This window comes from Siniperca chuatsi, linkage group LG3 (genome assembly GCF_020085105.1).
Source record: "Siniperca chuatsi isolate FFG_IHB_CAS linkage group LG3, ASM2008510v1, whole genome shotgun sequence".
Taxonomy (NCBI): domain Eukaryota; kingdom Metazoa; phylum Chordata; class Actinopteri; order Centrarchiformes; family Sinipercidae; genus Siniperca; species Siniperca chuatsi.
In genome coordinates, this window is record NC_058044.1 from 30,646,603 (window position 1) to 30,667,953 (window position 21,351).

Below are 21,351 nucleotides of genomic sequence, written 5' to 3' on the forward strand. Positions count from 1 at the left end.
TAATTATATCCTTAGTACTGCGTATTCGATTGGCTTCTGTCAGAGTGTACATAAACCTACTCACTGTTTTAACCACACCCTCAACCTTGTTCTGGTATATGGCATTGAAATTGATCAATTTTATTAGTCTTTTCATAGAATCCTTTTTTATTGGACCATTATTGAATAACTTTTGAACTCCTTTTACTGGACTATATGCCATTACTCAAAAACTCCTACACTAGATATCTATCTGATGCTGTAGCTAAATAAAAGGAAGTGATTCCATCTGCATTTAATTCAATGCCATGTCTCAATATAACAGAGAACTCCTATGCTAATTTCAGTCCCTCCCAAATTGATCATCTTGCTGATAGTGTCTATTCCACCTCTAAAAAAGAAGATAATAAAATAAAGAAGGTTAGCTCCATAGTATAACCCCCAAACCCACAAATTAAAGCAAGCATCGCCAAAACTTGAAAGCAAATGGCATTCCACCAATCTGGAAGAATCTCGTGTAGTCTGGCAAGTTGGTCTTAAAACATATAGGAAAGCCGTCCATAATGCCTACTACTCATCATTAATAGAGGAAAATAAATTCTTTAGTGATAAAATTTTAATAATTAGAGACAAAATTCATCACGTCCTGCCCTCAACTGGCAACGATTTATCCTTAAAGACAGGAACCATAGAAACAGCTGTAAAACCTGATATATACTTATACTGCTTTTCTCCCATTGACCTTCTCCAACTAACTTCAACGATTAATTCATCTAAGCCATCAACCTGTCTCTTAGACCCTATCCCAAATAGGCTGCTTAAAGTTTAAGTTTTACCCTTAGTTAGCACTTCTTTACTGGATATGATCAATCTGTCTTTATTAACAGGCAGTGTACCACAGTCCTTTAAAGTAGCTCTAATTAAACCTCTTCTTAAACAGCCCACTCTTGCTCCAGGGGATTTAGCCAACTATAGACCTATATCTAACCTTCACTTTCTCTCTAAGATCCTTGAGAAAGCAATTGCCAATCAGTTGTGTGACTTTCTACATAACAATAGTTTATTTGAGGATTTTCAGTCAGGATTTAGAGTGCATCATGCAAATTACCTTCTAATTGCATCAGACAAAGGACTTGTCTTGTTAGATCTTACTGCTGCATTCAACACCATTGACCATCACATCCTATTACAGAAAATGTAACACTTAATTGACATTAAAGGAACCACACTAAGCTGGTTTAAATACTATTTATCAGATCTATATATCGATCTCAGTTTGTACATGTTAACGAGGAATCCTCAGCGCACGCCAAAGTTAGTCACTGAGTTCTGCAAGGTTCAGTGCTTGGACCAATTGTATTTACCTTATATATGCTTCCTTTAGGCAATATTATTAGGAAACACTCCATAAACTTTCATTGCTGGCAGATGATACCCAATTATATCTATTGATTAAGCCAGATGGAACTAATCAGTTAGCTAAACTTCAAGCATGCCTTAAGGACATAAAAACCTGGATGACCTGCAATTTTCTGATGTTAAACTCTGACAAAACTGAAGTTATTGTACTTGGCCCCAAACACCTCATTGTCTAAAGATACAGTTACTCTAGATGGCATTGCCTTGGCCTCCAGCACCACCGTAAGGAACCTCAGGATTTGTCCTTTAACTGCCACATAAAACAAACTTCAAGGACTGCCTTTTTTCACTTACGTAACATTGCAAAAATCAGGCACATTCTGTCTCAAAATGATGCAGAAAAACTAGTCCATGCATTTGTTACTTCTAGGCTGGATTGTTGCAATTCCTTATTATCAGGCTGCCCGAATAAGTCCCTTAAGAATCTCTAGTTGATCTAGAATGCTGCAGCAAGTGTACTGACAAGAACTAAGAAAATATTTCTCCAATATTAGCTTCTCTGCATTGGCTCCCTGTAAAAGAGAATAGAATTTAATATCCTTCTCCTCACCTACAAAGCTCTTAATGGTCAGACACCATCACATCTTAAAGAGCTCATTGTACCTTATAACCCCACTAGAACACTGCACTCCCAGAATGCAGGGTTGCTTGTGGTTCCTAGAGTCTCCAAAAGTAGAATGGGAGCCAGAGCCTTCAGCTAGCTATCAAGCTCCTCTCCTGATCCCAGTTTGGGTTCAGGAGGCAGACATCATCTCCACATTTAAGAGTAGGCTTAAGATTTTCCTCTTTGATAAAGCTTATAGTTAGGGCTGGCTCAGGTGAGTCCTGAACCCTCCCTTAGTTATGCTGCTCACCTCCCTCTCCATCTGTACGCATTATTATTATTTTCATCAATATTAATATTACCACTTCCATTGCATTATTATTATTTTAAAATTATATGTGGAATTTGCATTGTGCAACTGTATGCTCTCTTTCCTCCTGCTCTCTCCATCTCTCAACCCAAGGGGCAGCAGCAGATGGCTGCCCACCCTGAGTCTGAGTTATGCTTGAGGTTTCTGCCTCTTTAAAGGAAGTTTTTCCTTGCCACTGTCGCCAAGTGCTTGCTCATGGCGGGAATTGTTGGGTCTCTGTGAAGAATATTATAAAGAGTATGGTCTAGACCTGCTCTACAGAAAATGTGCAATGAGATAACTTCTGTTATGAATTGGCGCTATATAAATAAAATTGAATTGAAAATTTTATTGTAAAAGCATTTTACTTTACTTACTGTGATATTTGTGTTGATGCTGCATGTGCATTAGTAAATAAACTTCAATATATCAACTCGTTTGTATGTTGGATCATGAGAGTAGCAGAAAGAAATGAGAAATTACCTGGATACGATAAAAGTATTTAACTCAAAAAGCAAAACAATTATTAAGACTAGCAGGCACTAAAAGTTGTTTATCAATCAAACTGCAGCATTGAGTCTAGCCAAAGTTCGCAGGTAGCTAGGAATAGTATTCACAGGCTGACAGGCAAACAAGCCCTGAGTCTACTGTCTGACTCTGGTAAATGAACGAATCTGGTAAGCCCCAAAGCCCCCATGCGGCCTCTTCGGTATGTACGGGAAGTCTCAAGGGCAACAAGTATGTATGAGAGCTCTATCAGCATCAGCTGAGTCAGGTCAAGTCGAGTATATGGGTTTGTACTGAACGGTCAGTACAACAGCCGTAGTGATTTGTCGGTCACGAACGGCTCCACATTTAAATTGTGGAAAAAAATTAAATACAAATTAAATTGAAGTATACTGTATGTGTCTATATAGAGTTGTGTAATTATTCACTAACCATAGTATTTCATTAGTAGGGTGTTATTTTGGTTATAGGCTACAACACGTAGTTATTCTTGACTTATCACATAATATGACAGAATATTTCAATGTATTGCAGATAAAGAATCTTGCATATTTCTTTCTTTCTTCAAATACGAAAGTAACTTAGGCAGTGACCAGCAGTAGTGATACTAAATGAAGAGCCGTTGGGAGCTTAAAGAGCGGGCTCTCAGAAAGGAACGGAGTCATAAGATCCAGTTCCCTTCAAAGAGACGTAATCACTACTCAGCAGCGAGCACTACAGTAAGCCCCAAGGGAAAAACATGTGTCAGTCATTAAGTAAGCTAATCTTTGTCATACAGTGCATAAGTGAGTTTTTACCACTGTTTAAGGCTGCAATGCTTCCATTTTGATCACTGGCAGTTGTTTGGTGGCATATTAAAGCAGAGTAAGCAGGAGAAGGGTAGGACTTTTGTCAGTGTCAGACAGAGTGCAAGCATATGGCTATTTCTTGAAGGTGGTGCGTACCAGGGTAGACCCAGTACAACTCTGAACTCACAGAACCATAATCTTTTAATATATAAAATGCTGTAGAAACTGTGTGCTGACTTCTGATGCGTTAAACCCAAAAACACCATCAGATCATTAGTTTATGACTATCATTTAAAAGTGGTTTGAAAGCCCAGACTCTTATTTACATTTATTCATGCACAGCATTTAGTCTGAGTCATTTATAGCCAGCAAGTTAGAGTCAGAGCTGAAGTACAGTGAAAAATGGCCAAAAACACAACTTTAAAAATTTATTGAAAATGTGATGTTATTTATTTGTTTCAGGCATCTCAGAATCATCACACAGCAAATTGTAGGACTATGTGGTAATGGTGTGTATGTGTGGGTGAGTGTGTATGAGGGATTATACTTGCTGCACAATGAAAGTGCGATGTTCGTTCCAGAAGGGAAAGCCAACTCGCAGAGGCATGCTCACACACACACTCTGTACATCCACACATCCAGACGCCTCCTCAGCAAAGGAGAATGCTTTCATTATTCATCACAACGGAAACATTAGACCCAAATGGGCTAAGCTGCAAGTAAAGCATTTTATTAATGCAAACGGTTATTTTAAAATGTCTATAAATTTGACCTCTCTCTTTTCTTTCTCTCTCTGTCTCACTACTTCACGTGTACAATTATTTTTGCCCGTACTTTTCCTCCTATATTAGATGATTATTTATTTAAAAGCCATTTGCAATGTCTGATTTGACTGAGCACTAATACTGCTGCGTTTGAAATGTACCTGTCAGTAACGTCACAAAAATGACTTTTTTGGATAACTTACTTTGATAAACTAGGGATTATACCCCTTTTTTAATTTTATAAAAGAATCAAAAGTTCTCAAATGTTAAATGGACTGTACTTGTATAGCGCCTTTCTAGTCTTCCAACCACTCTAAGTGCTTTACACTATATTTCACATTTACCCCATTCACACACATTCATACACTGATGGCAGAGGCTACCATGCAAGGTTCCAACTACTCAACAAAAAGAAACGAATCATTCACACACACTCACACACCGACGGCACAGCCAACTGTCCTCACCAGAAAAACATCTATATAGGTTGTTTGTGCAAGTAGCTTATTACAACCCATGTTTATGTTTAATGTAGGATGCGACCTCTAGTGGTCGTGGTAATTACGACCGGAGCAAACCAGGAATTCAGGTGACGTAGTATAAATAACTAAAATGTTTATGGAGGTGGTGGGGCAGATGGATTGCACAAACAAACAAAGGACCTTCACCCAGGGTCCGTGTCCCATGTGAAACCAAAAGTCAACATTGACTTATTTGAAGTTTTAAGTTTTATAACGTTACGTACGTGACTTACGTAACGTATGCTTGCAGCCCGTCCTCACCTTACAGCCCGTCCTCAACTGCCACTGGTAGGGGCGCTAATTTAGGAAATGCTCCTGTGGGTCGTATAAGAGGGTAAGAACAAATGATCTATGTGGTTGTATGGGTCGGAGGACTTGTTGCTATAATTGGCTGAATTTGTACTTAAATCAGGAATTATCTGATCAGCTCCCGTATCCCCGATATTTTGGCTTCATTTTTGTACAGTGGGAGGAAGTGGAGAAGAATCGTCCATCTATATATATAGTCTATGATCCAAACCAGGTGACTTTTTTAACAGCTAAGAAGCTTAAAGGGATTTTTAGTTTAACTGAAAAAAAAAAAAAAATCGATGTAGCTCCAGGCCTCACAACAGAGCTGGGCCATTCAGAGTAGGTTCTGAATTACTGATATGGTGTAATTGAGCATTTGAGTTAATTATCACTGAACACGTTGGTGGCACTAACAAACTCTTTTATGTAAAAGCCGAAAGCCATGATAGAAGCCCAGTTCTGCCAGGAAAAGAAAAAAAGTTGATGAAATTTTAGGAATGACAAAAATAAAACATACTTAGTCTACTCAAGTCAAAATTATGAGAAAGGAAGTCAGAATTACTTACATACTACGTGAAAAATATGACTATAATAATTGTTTTTCTAGGATATAATATAAAAATTATGAGATATAAATCACAATTGTAAGACACTATAATACTCACAAGTATTATGAGTAAGTCATAATGTCTTAGAAAGATATTAAATATTCTGCTCATAACCTCTGATTCTTAAATCAAGAATCTTAAGTAAAAAAAATATTTTGACTTAGAAAGATATGAGATATTTCAAAATGATGGTCATACTAATTTTGATTTTCAAAGTCAGAATACTGATTTACAGTCTCCTAATTTGGACTTAACTTTGATTTCATTTTGACTTGCTATCTCAAAATTAGAATCTCATAACTTTGACTTTGAGGATCAACTTAATATGTTGTAATTATGACTTGTAAGTGAACATTATGATGTTTTATCTTAGAATTTTGATGTAGAAAGTGAAATTTAAAAAGAAAATGGCTATCTGTATCACTGAATTTGGAACCACCTGAATTATACAATCCATGCTTATCCACCTCTCTCCCAAATGAACATCATGAACTCTGACTGTGTGCTTTGAGCCAAACTATTGTGTAACAGGATCTCACATTTATCCAACTTGCTCTGAGGCTCTGCATCTCCACACTGTTGTTTCTTATCTGACTTAACACTCAGCTTCTTTTGATACCTTTGAAAAACCGACCGCTAAACTAGCCTTGCCCGTTATCTAACCTTTTGGTCGTGGCTGTAGGCCAGAATCCAGTCCTCCTGCTCAGGGTGGAAGAGCAGGCTGAGGATGTAAAAGTTCAGCCTGTACTTCTGGTAGGTAGCTCCTTCATCAGCGCTGATCAGTAGACTGCTTTCCACCTCTGGATCAGTTAGCAGCATGATCTGAAGATGACAGAAAGATGAGAGATTAGGGACAATGTTAGCAGGTTGCTGGTGCTCCACTTTATGGTTTTCAATACTTAACAGAAAAGCACAAAACAACATCTTCAACAACATCAAAAACATCTTCCATTTGATTCATGGCCTGCACACATTAGCCAGTCCAAAGAAAGAAAAAAGTGGCAACCAGTGGTGCAGTGTGCTGAAATGTTTGTATATAGATATACTTAATAAAAATCTGCATACGTATGTAACTATTTTGCTTTGATTGTGCTGAATTATTCCTGGTTCCTGTCTGCACTTCACCTACTTGTGTGTGTGTGTGTGTGTGTCTACGGGATTGAAAAGACAGAACACAGAAAGACAAGTCAATCAAGACTGAATACCATATATGAGATATTAAGCATATTATTACAACTGTGGCTGCAGATTAGCATGTTAAAACTTGTCATCCATAGTCCGTTTTCTACTGATGATGCCACATTTCAAATAATAATTTGTATCTCTTAGGCTTGATGATATAATCAGTATGATACAAGCAATGTGTGTGTGTGTTTTTCCTCTTTGTAAGTGGAGTGGCTGTTTGTGCCTCATCATTCAGAGTTCTGCTGTTTCTCTCTCTTCATTCTCACCGCCTATGCTCAGTCAGGCCCTGAAAGCACTAATTTCCCATTAGCTTCTTTCTTTTCTTAGAGGGCCAACATTTTTTGCCAAATTCGGGCACGGTCCCCAAAACCATCACAAAGAAATCCCTAGATAATATCAGATGCAAATATAATTGAATCAGCAGACCCCAAGGCACAGCGTTCTCATCATTAGGAGAGTGTACAGTAGCTTGTGGATGCGTGCATATAAATCTATGTATTTCTGCAAGTCTATGAGTTATACTGCAGGCCATTGCATGCATGTGTGCTCAGGAGTAAAGTTCATAACCAATACTGGCTCTGGCAAATACTCTGTGTAACCCTCGTCAAGATTAGAGAAGGAGAGGACTGAAAAAAAAAAAATGTTGACACACTCATCAACTGCATCAACTTCAGTGATTATTGAGTGCTCTGGGCAAATGATTTGCCCTGGGTTTCGCCTCTCAGGCCACATATAGGCTACCCTACGATAATAGTGAAGGTTGTTGGGGCTATATTCAGCCTGAAAGGAATACCTGCAGACACTACTCAGTGCTGAAAAAACATTCTGCCAACTTAGTTTTTCAAGTAATATTTAGCACTTTCTATGAAGCCCATGTCTATAATGCATTATATCTATAATAAACATACTTATAATGCATTATACTGTTCTTATAGCAATGTATAATTATAGTTATATGCACTCATAAATATTCCTAATTCTTTATATCAACAATCATAACACATTATGACGCCCATGTCTATAATGCATTATAATGCATGATAACAATGCATTATAACATGATTATAATGTATTACAGCTATGTTTTTTTGGGAAAACATTACATTAGTGAAATGTAAATGTCCATCATTCAGTTGTTCATCAAAAAGATGTGTCAAATTGAGAAAGAGCAATATTTTATTCATGTTATGTTGTGACTTCTTCACTTTATTTTGAAATTACTATGTTTCTGCCATCGTTATTGGTGCAGAAGTCTATAAATATTACTGCTATGAGGTTCCTGTAGCACAATAACTCGATTCTCTCTGTATTTTATGATATTGCACTGTCTAGTCGACGTTTTGTATGTATTGTACTGTAATGTCGGTAAAAACTTGTTTCAGCAATTAGCTTGTTCGGAAATTAGCCTCTGTAAGTGTTAAGCTAACTGGCTAGCCTAACTATCTTGCTCTGTATTACTGCTACTACACACAGTTAACATAGTTTCAGTGTGATTTTATAGCAGTAGTTGTTTGGCTTCAGACCAACTGGCAGCAGAGGAGTTGAAGGCAGCTCGGACAGGACCAACGAACTTAATCTGTTCTTTAACAGATTCGACACACCGGCTCCTGCTCATCCCCCCTCTAACTCATCTGCTGTCAGCCCTCAGACTCCTCTGAGTCCACTGCTCCCCCCTCCTCCATCTTCCTGGGAGAGTCCTACTCCCCCCTCAACTGGCTTTCAGGCTAACGGCCCTCTTCAGACTGATGACTCCCCCACTCCCCTGCCTGTAACCTCTGCTGTGTGCCTGACTGCTGACCAGGTGAGAGGACAGCTGATGAAACTCCACTCAAACAAGGCTGCAGGCCCCAATGGAGTTAGTCCCGGGGTGCTAAAAGCCTGTGCCCCCCAGCTATGTGGAGTCCTTCAACATGTCTTCAACCTGAGCCTGAGTCTTCAAAGGGTCCCTGTTCTGTGGAAGACATCTTGCATCGTTCCTTTGTCAAAGACGCCACGTCCCAGTGGCTCCAAGGACCACAGACCAGTGGCACTGACCTCCCACATAATGAAGACCATGGAGAGACTGGTGCTGGAACAGCTGCGGCCCATGGTCAGACCCCTCCTGAACCCCCTTCAGTTCGCCTACCAGCCCCTGCTGGGAGTTGAGGACGCCATCATCTTCCTGCTGAACCACATCCACACCCACCTGGACAAGCCAGCAAGTACAGTGAGGATCATGTTTTTTGACTTCTCCAGTTCAACACCATCCGGCCAGCCCTGCTGGGTGAGAAGCTGGCAGCAATGCAGGTGGATGCCCCCCTAGTGTCCTGGATTGTTGACTACCTGACTGGCAGACCACACCATGTGTGCCCAACACTGGGGCACCGCAGGGGACTGTCCTCTCTCCCTTCCTCTTCACCATCTACACCACGGACTTCAGCTACCACACAGAGTCCTGCCACCTTCAGAAGTTTTCTGATGACTCTGCTGTGGTGGGATGTATCAGCGGTGGTGATGAGACGGAGTACAGGGCTGTGGTGGGGAACTTTGTCTCATGGTGTGAGCAGAACCATCTGCAGCTCAATGCGACAAAGTCTAAGGAGCTGGTTGTAGACCTACGAAGGGCCAAGGCACCAGTGACCCCAGTTTCCATCCAGGGGGTCAGTGTGGACATTGTAGAGGATTACAAGTACCTGGGAGTACATATGAGCAATATACTGGACTGGGCTAAGAACACTCAAGCTGTTTACAGGAAGGGCCAGAGCCGCCTCTATTTTCTGAGGAGGCTGAGGCCCTTCAACATCTGCCGGACAATGCTGAAGATGTTTTATGAGTCTGTGGTGGCCAGTGCTATCCTGTATGCTATTGCATGCTGGGGCAGCAGGTTAACAGACTCAACAAACTGATTTGTAAGGCCAGTGACATTGTGGGGGTGGAGCTGGACTCTCTGGCGGTGGTGTCAGAGAGGAGGATGCTGGCCAAACTACATGCCATCTTGGACAGTGTCTCCCACCCACTCCATGACGTGCTGGTCAAACAAAGGAGTACCTTCAGCGGAAGACTCATCCCCCCACAATGCACCACAGAGTGCCACAGGAAGTCATTCCTGCCTGTGGCCATCAAACTCTTTAACTCCTCCCTCTAAGTGTCAGTCTATATGACCCCAAGTCATTAAACTGGACATTGATCATTAACAATACTGCAATACTTGACATAATTGTGCAATATTCTGTATTAATACTGCTGTGCATTATACTTTTTTCAGTTTAAATTCCCTATTTATTGATATTTATTCATACTTCTATTACTACTGTGCAATATCCACTGTCTCATTAAAATCTTAATAGGCTGCACTTAACAGTTCATGCACTATTACTTACTACTTGCAGACAAACCAAACACTGGCTACATAGGGCCGTTCGCATTTTTCGTGGCCACCGTAGTTTCTCCTACAAGCTTGGAAGGGGAGAACTATGCGAGCGTTGAAATGAAAAGAAAATGGCTATCTGTATCACTGAATTTGAAATGGATGAAAACTGCAATTTCACTGCTAGGTGTCACTAAATCCTACACACCGCACCTTTAATGCTGGCTATCAGTAACAACTCACAGATATGCATGCATTTTTTTCCTTGTGCTTTATTTCAGTAACTAGAGAATTATGCATCACTATACTGTACCATTTGTACTACTTGTACTATTTCCATTCTGCAAGTAAAGAGCTTAAAGCTAGTGTAGGTAATGTTGGAGAAGCTAGCAAAAGACAGCTAGATTTTGCAAGTATCCAACTGAAAAAATCCCACCCCCTGCCTTCAGTGCTCCCTCCAAAGCCACTCACTCAGAACACATTTTCATGCGCAACGAGTGCACGGGCAGAGTGCACGTAGGTAGGCAGGTAGACAGGTTGGTAGGCCAACATGCTTATTACAGTCCTGTGACAGCCACATATTTTTTTTCATTTTTGTGTCAGAGCATTTGATTTATTGATTGAATTTCAACAAATATAACAAAAAATGCTTCTGAAATACATAACCCTGTCTTAGAGGACAAATGGACTAATGACTGTTGAGATGACGTTATATTACATTAGAACCATCTTAATAATCAATGTCAGTTTTGTTACTCTGTATTGCCAACTAAATAACATAACAGTCATGGAAGCTATAGAAGGTAAATAAAAGATTTCCTAATGTCTCATCAGTCTTTTACTATAGAATATATTCTCTGCCCAGGAAGTTCATATTTTACAGTCAGTATATACTGTAGCTATCCTCACTATGGCTACATAACCGCTGAAAAAAGTGTCATCTAAAAATACTGTAACTTCATCAAATATTCCAAAGAAAATGTGACAAGTGAAGAACAGTTTTAAAAATACCACAGAAACAAATAGTACCATGGTAAAATAATGTCAAAATGAAGTTAAAAAAAACGTTTTTGACTGATGACAAATAAACAATAAATTCATAATCTTAAGTCTACCTTTTACACCATCTATTTTGTTTGCCACATTCCATATTTTACCTACTATATCAACGTAGATCAAATGTAGTGTGTCGAACCCAACACCATGAGCAAATACCAGTATTCTCACAGCCAGTTCATGTCATTTTGCTTAATGGCACCTCTGCCATTGAAGGCGCTTGCAAGATCTTCAAAATAAGACGTAAACAGCTTCACTAAAACTAGCAAAACACTTAAACTAGTATAAATCTTTTGGGTTAAAAGAAAATATGTGGCCAGCCACCAGTAAAATGACACCGATGACACAGATAATGGAGGTGACAGTGTACGAAGAGGAAGATGAAAGAGGCTGTGCAAAAGAGACTATGTGAACTTGATTGATTTTGCCGTCTCTGATCACAACACAGTGCTTTTTCAGGTTCCACTCCTTTTTCCTGACCCCAAACCCACCACACTGATTCACTCCCGCCCCCTAAACTCACTCTCCTTTCCTTGCTTCTGTCAAGCTTTTACTGCCTCAAATACACCTTTTAAAACCAGTGAACAACATGGCCTCTCCGTAGAGGAGCTTGTCAGTGTTTTTAACAGCTCTTGCACAAATATTCTAGATTCTGTAGCTGTCAGATTTAAAAAGCTGAAACCTTCTTCTCTGTCATGGTTAAATGAAAAATTAACAAACTTAAAGAGACAATGCAGGAAGGCAGAACGAAAGTGCAAAAAGGATAAACACAGTCCTTGCTTCTCTAAAAAACCTAATGTCCACATATCAGTATAAAATCAAAGAAGCAAGGAACACCTATTTTTCAGATCTGATCACAATCCCAGAATCCTTTTTAAAACTATAAATTCTATCATTGGTCCTCCGCCTAGCCAGCCAGTTAAATTCACTCCAGAGAGTTGTGAGGATTTTCTTAATTACTTTTATAATAAAATAATGGAGATTCTGCAGCATTTTAACACTGCTCTCAGAGACCATGATGTTGACTCCTGCCCACCTTAAACATTAACCCACTTCAGTGAAATCTCTGTCAACCCTGGAACTCACTGTTGCACTTTCAAAATCATCCACCTGCCCTTCAGACTGCATTCCCACTTGGTTTTTAAAAGCTGTATTTCAGACGGTTGGTCCAGATATTTTAGCCATTATTAACTGCTCTCTGTCAACTGGCAATTTCCCCTCCAATTTTAAACATGCCACTGTTTACCCGCTTTTAAAGAAGCCCTCTCTAGATCCCACTGTTTTAAGTAATGTTAGACCCATCTCCAAACTGCCATTTTTTATCAAAGATTTTAGAAAAAAGTTTTCTCCACTCAACTGATTTATTTTATGAAAAACAAAAATTCAATCTTCAATCGCTCCCAACACAGCACTGACACTGCTCTGGTGATGGTCACCAATGACCTACTGCTTGCAGCCGACACTGGCTTGTACTCCATTTTAATTCTCCTTAACCTCAGCTCAGCCTTTGACACAGTGGCTCATGATATCTTTATCAATCGTCTGAAGAACTATGTTGGTATCAGTGATTTGGCTCTGGATTGGTTTATGTCCTATCTGTCGAACATGTCCTTCTCTGTAATGCTTGGCGATGCCTCCTCCTCTCGTGCTTCTCTATTTTGTGGTGTCCCCCAAGGATCTATTTTGGGTCCTCTCCTGTTTACCATATACATGCTACCCCTGGGTCAAATCATGCAATCATGACATTGACTTCCATTGCTATGCAGAGGACATCCAATTGTATGTTCTGATAAAGCCTGGTACCACGGATGCATCCTGTATTATGTCCTGCCTCACCAAGATAAAAAATTGGATATCCAAAAATGTTCTGCAATTGAATGACTCCAAATCAGAAGTAATTATAACTACCCCCTGTGGCCCCAGTACTAGCAGCATTAAAAATCTCTCCTCTAGTTTGGGTCCCTTTCTCTAATAATGTTCGAAAAGAGGCACGCAACCTATGTGTCATTTTTGATTTAGATTTGTCCTTTGATGCTCAGGTGACTAAAGTGGTGCAGTCCTGCTTTGCACAGCTGAGACAACTAATCGATATCAGGTCATTCCTTTCCTCTGCAGACTTAGAAAAGGCCATCAATACTTTTATCTCTTCCAGACTTGACTCTTGCAATGCACTGTATTCTGGTATCAGCAGGCAAAACATGCAAAGCTCATAAACCCCCCCGTTTTGCCTATGTTCATGTGCAAAATTATATTATTAAACTAATTATTTACTTATTATATGTTTTGCAGTTTTTTTTTTTTACCTAATTTTGTCACTGTTTCTCCATATTTTACTGTGCTGCTTCTATCTACGACACCTAACTGTGTGTCCTGTAAAAGGGGTCCATCTATGAAGGTAGTTTTGTGTCTTTATTTTGCAATCAAAAAATAGACTTCAGAGCAAAACTATCAACACTGCAATCACAATTTTTTTTATTGCAAATAAAATCTATTTGTGATTTAAAATGTATTAATAAAAAAAAAAGTTTTGCTTGCTGTTAGCTGACTGTGGGTGGGACCTAAGCTGAAAGATGTAAGACACGTCCCTATTGGCCAGCCTCGATCAGAGTGACAGCTTGGCAAAATCCAGTTTTAGTAGACAGGAAATTGAGTTTTGAAGTCCACGGAGAAGACGGAACGGGAGCAGAGAGAAAACAGAAAATCAGTGCACAGGTATGTTTACACATAACTTCCATCTTAGTGATAGCAAAAATGTTATGTTTGAACTGGTGCATGTTGATTGCTTTTGTTTGAACGAACTGTGATATTGTAATGGGTAAAAAAAACAACCCATTATTTTGTCAGCCCGCAGCTGCTAGCTTAGCTCAATAAGCTAGTCGCTATTGTGACGTGCCCAGGCTGCCTATTAGCCTACATGACATTGTGCATGTAGCTACTAGTTTAGAGGACTATTTGGGTTCAACGATCTAACGTTAGTTAATTCTATATTTGTGACGCCCTACTGGAAAATCCAGCTTAAGCTGGTAGCTGGTAACCAGCTTGACCAGTTTGAGCTAGGTTTTTGACAGCTAGTAGGATTCTCACCAGTTACCCGTGATTCTCACCAGTTACCAGCGCTTATTACCAGGCCCAGCTAAGATTCTTACCAGTTACCAGCTCCTATTGTTAGCAGCTGCCAGTTCCTATTGGTGAGACCAGCACCTTCTAAAATTCACCAGCTTGTAGGAACTAGTTTTTGGTTTACAAATGAAGTGCTATGCCTAGCTTTTCAAAAGTCTTCAAAATGTACTTTAAAAAACCCACATTTTCTAACATTCTTAATTGCAGCAAGATGCATGTTTCGTCCACAATATACCACCTAATGCTATTTAGAAAAAAAACACAAACTGTGAAAGTTCTTTGAAAATCTTTATTTTTTATCAGTTATTTTGCCATCAAACATCTAATGTAGAACAAGTGAAATTAACAATGTTTGTGTGGACTTTGGGTGGTTTTATTTTTGTTGATGTCTATAATTTTTTCCATTATGTATCTACCCGTCTTTGAGTGTCTTATTTTAACTTCCTCCTCTGGCAGGTTTTAGCCAGTCCTGAAAACAACCTAGAGGTAGAGGGAGAGAGAGAAAGAGAGCATACAGTAAATGGTATGAGTCTCAGTACATGCTTTATTTAAAAACAATAATTAAAAAGGTAATTTATACATTCACATTCATTTATTTTTTTTATTAGTTTAACCTATTATAAAATAGATATCAATTAAAAAAAACATTTATAAGATTTTATTCAAAGCCAATCACCGTAACAGGACATTCATTTACTTTTACATATAGTTCGGATTCTTACCCATATAGTGGTATTTGGTGCTGTATGCAAGTATAATACATCCACCAAGTTTGGTCCATTAAGTCCTTCTACCCTGTTCTGACAACAAGAGCTTCAACAGGAGTGTGCTGCTCCATAATGAATGAAGTAGATATAGACTGGAAGACAACACGATTTTGAGCGGCGACCAAAACTGAAGATTGTTTTTGAAGGATGAACATTTGATTTGGTTTCACTTTCATTGCTCTTTCCAGAGCCCTGGCTTCCAAAATGGCCAAATTGTTTTTGTAGCCCTACCACTGCGTCACCCCGTAGACTGAATATAGCACCGGATCCCTGCTCCGTAGTGACACAGTGGTGGTGCTCCAGCAGAAAATAGTTTGGCCATTTTGGAAGCCAGGGGACTGAAAAGTTGGATGGAAGTGAAACTTAAACGTGTTGTTGTGCATCCTTCAATTTTTTTACTTTTTGGCACTCAAAATCGTGTTATTTTTCAGTCTTTCCATCCTTCTTTATTCATTTTGCAGCAGTACACTCCTGGTGAAACTCCCATTCTTGCACCAAGGAAGGCGTTAATGGACCAAACTTGGTGGATTATTACACTTGCATAGAGCAACAAATATGACTGTGGGTAATAATCTGAACTATCATCTTAAATACTATTTATAATGATATACAGTAGACATTGTAGCTAAAAACAGTGCATCAAGTTTACAAATAGCACCGAATAAGAAAAAAAGCACTGTGTGCTGGCTTTGGTGAGGTGGTAAATAAGACTGAAGACCTATACTGACATATATTGTTTAAAATGTGAACTGCATAGTTTGTCAGCTTGAATCAAGGGGATTGATCAGATAGGTAAGAGATACGATGTGATTTAAAAAAATATCAATAATCAGTTCAAAAAAGTGCTGTGGGATGCTCTGTGTGTGACCAAAATTAGCAGGCTAACTGGGTAGGATGTTAAGGGATAGGTTTCGGGTTTTTAAAATTTGTTTTTAAGCATTATTTCAGTCATGGGCAATGTCGAACAACAGAGGTTACATTTTCGCCTTGATCCATCCAGTGCGCCATACTAAAGACGCAGCGCAAACTCCACAACTACAGTTCAATTCAAGTCTTACACATATCAGGAGGGCGACACAGATCACTGCTACTGAACCACAAGCGAAACATTATGATAATGTGCCAGAACAATGTCCACTGTTTGATAAATTAAGGATTTTGGGGTCCTGAACATTATCCTAACACTAAAAAACGAATTAACACTAATGCCAATCATTTTCGAGGGAGAAACTGAAAATCTGTTAATAAAAGAGCTGTTATTGATCCATACACATTTCTTGTGGTCCTACCTTTAAAAATATTCCGACAGGCTGAGGAGGTTGAGCAATCATCTCAGTTCGATGGCAGTGTTTTGGGACATCCTCTGATGTAGGTGGCTGAAAGAGAGGGGGGAGAGGTTATGATTTTATTAATTCCAATTCCAAATCTTAATTATTACAATCATCATTGATTTAAATGTTGATTTTAAAAAAAGGCTAGAAGCAAAGAAACTAGGCAGTCAACAGTGAGCTTCAAGAAACAACAATATGTAATATCCTGTGCCAATGCAATGTCATATGTTCCAATGAAAAGTAGGAGCTCTTAAATGAATTAACCTACTATCCTACTGTGCATCAAAGAGCATCCAACTGTGTGATCCTCCTCCTTCTCTTCCTCATACTTCCACTTTCAGTCAGTTTAAGCTGGAATAGACTCAAATAAAATGGCGGAGAGTAAATACAGTGCACTACATAGTAAATAGGGAGTCATTTCGGGCCATATGATTACACTCGCAAAGCCAGGCAAGCCCACGAGAGGTTCCTGTGCTAAAATTAAAATGGAGTTCAAAGACAAAGTTTGCCTTACTAATGCAATTTCAACAGAAAAGGAAACGGGGAAAAAATTAGGAAAAAAGCTAAATTTGGATGGGACATCACAGACTTTAAACTGTGCAGAGAGTAGGAAACTCTGACATCAAACCTGATGAACTGCATTCTAAAATAATTCTTACTTTTTTTTTGATGGTTTTCTCCCACTAAGTGATGTTGATACTCCCAATTCCATTAGTGAAAATTAAACATATTAAATTAATCTTAATGGGAACAACCAGCAGATCAAATGGCTAACAATTAGCATTAACACCACACACTGTATGATTTATCTGCCAACAGTCAACACCAGCTCAAACAGGCTGAAAACAGACAAGTTGAGGAACTCAAATCATATTAATAATCTGCCTAACAACTGTAATGTGTTTGTGTTGACTTTCATCACTAATCTCACCATATGTTTAATCAATAACTTAGACATCCATGTTAACAAGTTACACATCTCTGGCATAGGTAATGATAGAGAGACATGGCTCATTATGGTTATATTTCCCTGATAGTTACTGTAAGGCTGAATATTCACAGTAATGTTAAGTTATACATTAATCTGTATGTTGCTTGCGCCGACATTATCTCAACTGAAGTTAACAATCATTAAAATAGCTAACTTGAGGATGTGCTGCTGTGACAGAAGCATAATTTGTCTGCCTCATACTTTAATTAGCTAGTTCTGAATAACCAGATAGATTTAGCTAATACCAGGGTTAACGCGAGTTGGTGATATCATTAGCTAGTGCTAGATGGCTAGCTTGTGTTGGCAATATCATTAGCTAGTTAGCCAACCTAATCGAAATACTCGATAGCTAACGGGCCATAGCTAACAAAAAATATTCAAGGCAACCATGAGGCAGATAAATAATGCTTACCGAATACAGCACATCCACAACAACAATAATTACAACTTTTATGTGAACTAAAATAAATCGGCCAAGTTTAACATCAAGGTTAACCTACCGTCTTGCTTCTCGCGTGAACTCATGGACTCGTTGCCTCTCCAGCATGTCCGATCCAAATGAGTTAGTGGCTGGCTGCTCAGTGAATCCCACGGGGTTTCCCTCATCAGGGGTGAGGGAGGGCTGGGCCATTCATTAGAATCATTTCGCTTTTATCCTCATGTATAGTTTAGGTCAATTATAGATAGATAGATAGATAGATAGATAGATAGATAGATAGATAGATAGATAGATAGATAGATAGATAGATAGATAGATAGATAGATAGATAGATAGATAATGTTGCAGTGTTAATAGTTTTCACTTGTTTGTATTAATATTTTTAACTCTTTTTTATTATTATTATCTTATCTTACTTATCTGTATATATTTTAATAGCACATTTCATATTTTACACTTGCTTTGGCAATGTTAACATGTCTCCCATGCCAATAAAGCTCCATTGAATTGAATTGAGTAGAGAGATAGATATTGTTACTTATTCAATTAAGTACAACCATATTTTACCATGTTTGTGTCTAAAGCAACAACAACCAAAAAAAAAATAAAAATGCACTCAAGTACTATTCCTTTATCACCACCAGTTAAATCCAGCAAGACCAGTTAATGACCAGCTAAGGTTTGAAGCTGGATTTTACAGTAGGGCATGCTGTATTATTTTATCACCCTGTAGCCAGCTTTACGTCAGTTAATGTTAGTCACTTCCTTGGCTTATGTGTCACGCCAGCTGAGCTGTGGCTTCTATCCACCTGTTTTTATGCGCATTTTTGATTTTAATAATAGCAGCAGACCTGTGATCTGTCAGATCTGTGTGGAGAGATGAGGAGACTGTAACCTTCCTCACATAACAAACATACATTTCCATCGTGTTTTCTACACAGTTTTTTTCACCGTTTGAGGTTTGGCACTCAATTACATCATCTTGTTGGGCCCTCTTATAATAGAGAATTGGTGTCACCTATTGCTTATCTCGATGAACCAACTCCTAATAATCACATTACAGTAGTGGATGGAAACAAAGCATTCATTCACATTTTCTTTTGCCGATTTTTGGCCCACCAACCTAAATTACCTTTGGGAATATGGCTTTATGGTTACGTAGCTTTATATTCTAAGTATGGGAATGTGTAGTGACACGGTATTATTATTATTATTATTGTTGTCCAGTATTGTCCTGTAGTATTGTACAGCTTGTGCACCGGAATCAATTGTTAATAACATTTATGCTTTGCTCTGTACAATCACATTACAATGTTATGCACCTTAACATAAGCACATTATGCTTTTTAAAATGATCAATGACATTTCTTGTAGTCAAATCAAGTTTTATGTCTTTACTGTAGATTGTTTTCCAAGCTGACACAGAGCCTGTTCAGTTGAATGGATCATCATATGCAGCAGGCAAAGTTCTATGCATCCATCTTCTGGCCATGCTGTTTCAGAGTAACTTATCCTCATACAACGGTTCGTAGATATCTAACGAAAAGTAATGCACCATTTTTCGTGCATAATCCTACGAATGTCCGGACAGGACCACCTAAGCAGTAGGTGGCAACAATTTTACATTATAAGAGGGCGCAACAAGATGACGTAATTGAGTGAGCGCTAATCAAACCAAACGGTGAAAAAGACAATGTAGAAAACATGATGGAAATGTGACATTTCTGTTTGTTTAATGTGAGGAAGGTTACAGTCTCCTCATCACTCCACACAGACCTGACAGATCACAGGTCTGCCGAAAACAGGTGGATAGAAGCCCAGCCACAGCTCAGCTAGCGTGCCACCTAAGATGAGGAAATGACTAACATTAAGCAGGCTACAGGCTGATAAAATAATACAACACGTCACAAATATAACATTAACTAATGTTAGATCGTTGAACCTAAATAGTCCTGTTAACTAGTAACTACATGGACAACGTCATGCAGGCTAATAGGCGGCCTGGGCACGTAACTGGTAGTAGTGACTAGCTTATTGAGCTAAGCTAGCAGCCATTTTTTTGTACCCATTACAATATCACAGTTCGTTAAACAAAAGCAATCAACATGCACCAGACAAACATAACATTTTTGCTATCACTAAGATGGAAGTTATGTGTAAACATACCTGTGCACTGATTTTCTGTTTTCTCTCTGCTCCCGTTCCGTCTTCTCCGTGGACTTCAAAACTCAATTTCCTGTCTACTAAAACTGGATGTTGCCAAGCTGTCACTCTGATCGAGGCTGGCCAATAGGGACGTGTCTTACATCTTTCAGCGTAGGTCCCGCCCACGAGAGTCAGCTAACAGCAAGCAAAACTTTTGGTTTCAAAAGCAAAACTTTTGGTTTCAAATGCAAAGTATTCCGTTTCAAATGCAAAACTTGAGGTTTATTTATTTATTTAGAATTCAGCTGAGACAAATTAGTGATTTTGGGCTAGGTACATTGACTTGATTGGAGTATTCATCCAGACTTAAAAGCAGACAATTTATTATTTTCTGAAAATGTTCTATTGTCTGAGGTAGGCTTATTGCAGTTAATATAAATATAATAAGATATAAACTGACTGATGTAACAAAACAACTTGCTAGTTTTTATGTTAGAATTGTGAAAGTGTGACTTAGTTTTGTCTTAGAGTGCCAGAGCCCTGTTGAAGTTCTCGCGATGCTCCTGTCGCCAACAGGTCGATAAAAGTTGTTATGTAAGTGCAGAGAAAATACTGTGACGGCGTCACACAGGGACTTACATTAGGTTTAGAGATGGCCTTTGGCATGACAATCTCTGTGCCCATTATGTCGTCAGACAGCAGTGAGAAAGAGAATACACACTGATCTCACAGTCAATATCCTTCTCAGTATGTCACTGCACGGCAAGTGTTTCATTTGTCAGCACTCACTTGGGTAACAGCAGCCATGGTGGGCAGACCCACTAACACCAGTTCATCAATCACAGTAGGCAGATATAATGCCATATACGTGAGCCACATGTTGACCAATCCATTCAAATGCACTCAAACGCTGTCTGAACTCCAAATCCCAATTACAGGTTTGCTCGCTCCCTGGAAATGCAACTCAGCTGGAATAGAATACAACTTTATAATTGGCTGATGTATTTCTGGTGAACGGGGGATTACAGGAACATTATATGATTCGGCATGCTTACAGAAATGTGTATTCCACTAGTATACATTACAATATGGAGAATACACCATCCACAATACACCCTGCTGAGATGTGTAAATACAATATAGAGATTACTGCGGCTCTGATGCAAGAGGCTTTGGTTTTGTATTATTCTCTTGTATAAAA

The 21,351-nt window shown here is 38.9% G+C and overlaps 1 protein-coding gene and 1 long non-coding RNA gene across 7 annotated transcripts in view; both read right to left on the reverse strand.

Moving 5' to 3' along the window:
- Positions 1-21,351, reverse strand: part of LOC122873236 (VPS10 domain-containing receptor SorCS1) — a 200,291-nt gene that overhangs the window by 59,610 nt on the left and 119,330 nt on the right. For all 6 annotated transcript variants that reach the window (XR_006377379.1, XR_006377380.1, XM_044189675.1 and 3 more), the window contains exon 4: positions 6,434-6,592. Coding sequence is in view for 4 of the 6 variants with exons in the window: in XM_044189675.1 (XP_044045610.1) it covers positions 6,434-6,592 (159 nt within the window). In the remaining 2 variants the exon portion in view is untranslated. The remainder of the gene's footprint in view (positions 1-6,433; positions 6,593-21,351) is intronic.
- LOC122873238 lies at positions 14,753-20,186 on the reverse strand. Its single transcript, XR_006377381.1, has 5 exons — positions 20,172-20,186; positions 18,067-18,222; positions 16,844-16,926; positions 16,534-16,620; positions 14,753-14,957 (listed from the first exon to the last, which is right to left on the reverse strand). It is a non-coding gene; the product is annotated as an uncharacterized LOC122873238 (long non-coding RNA).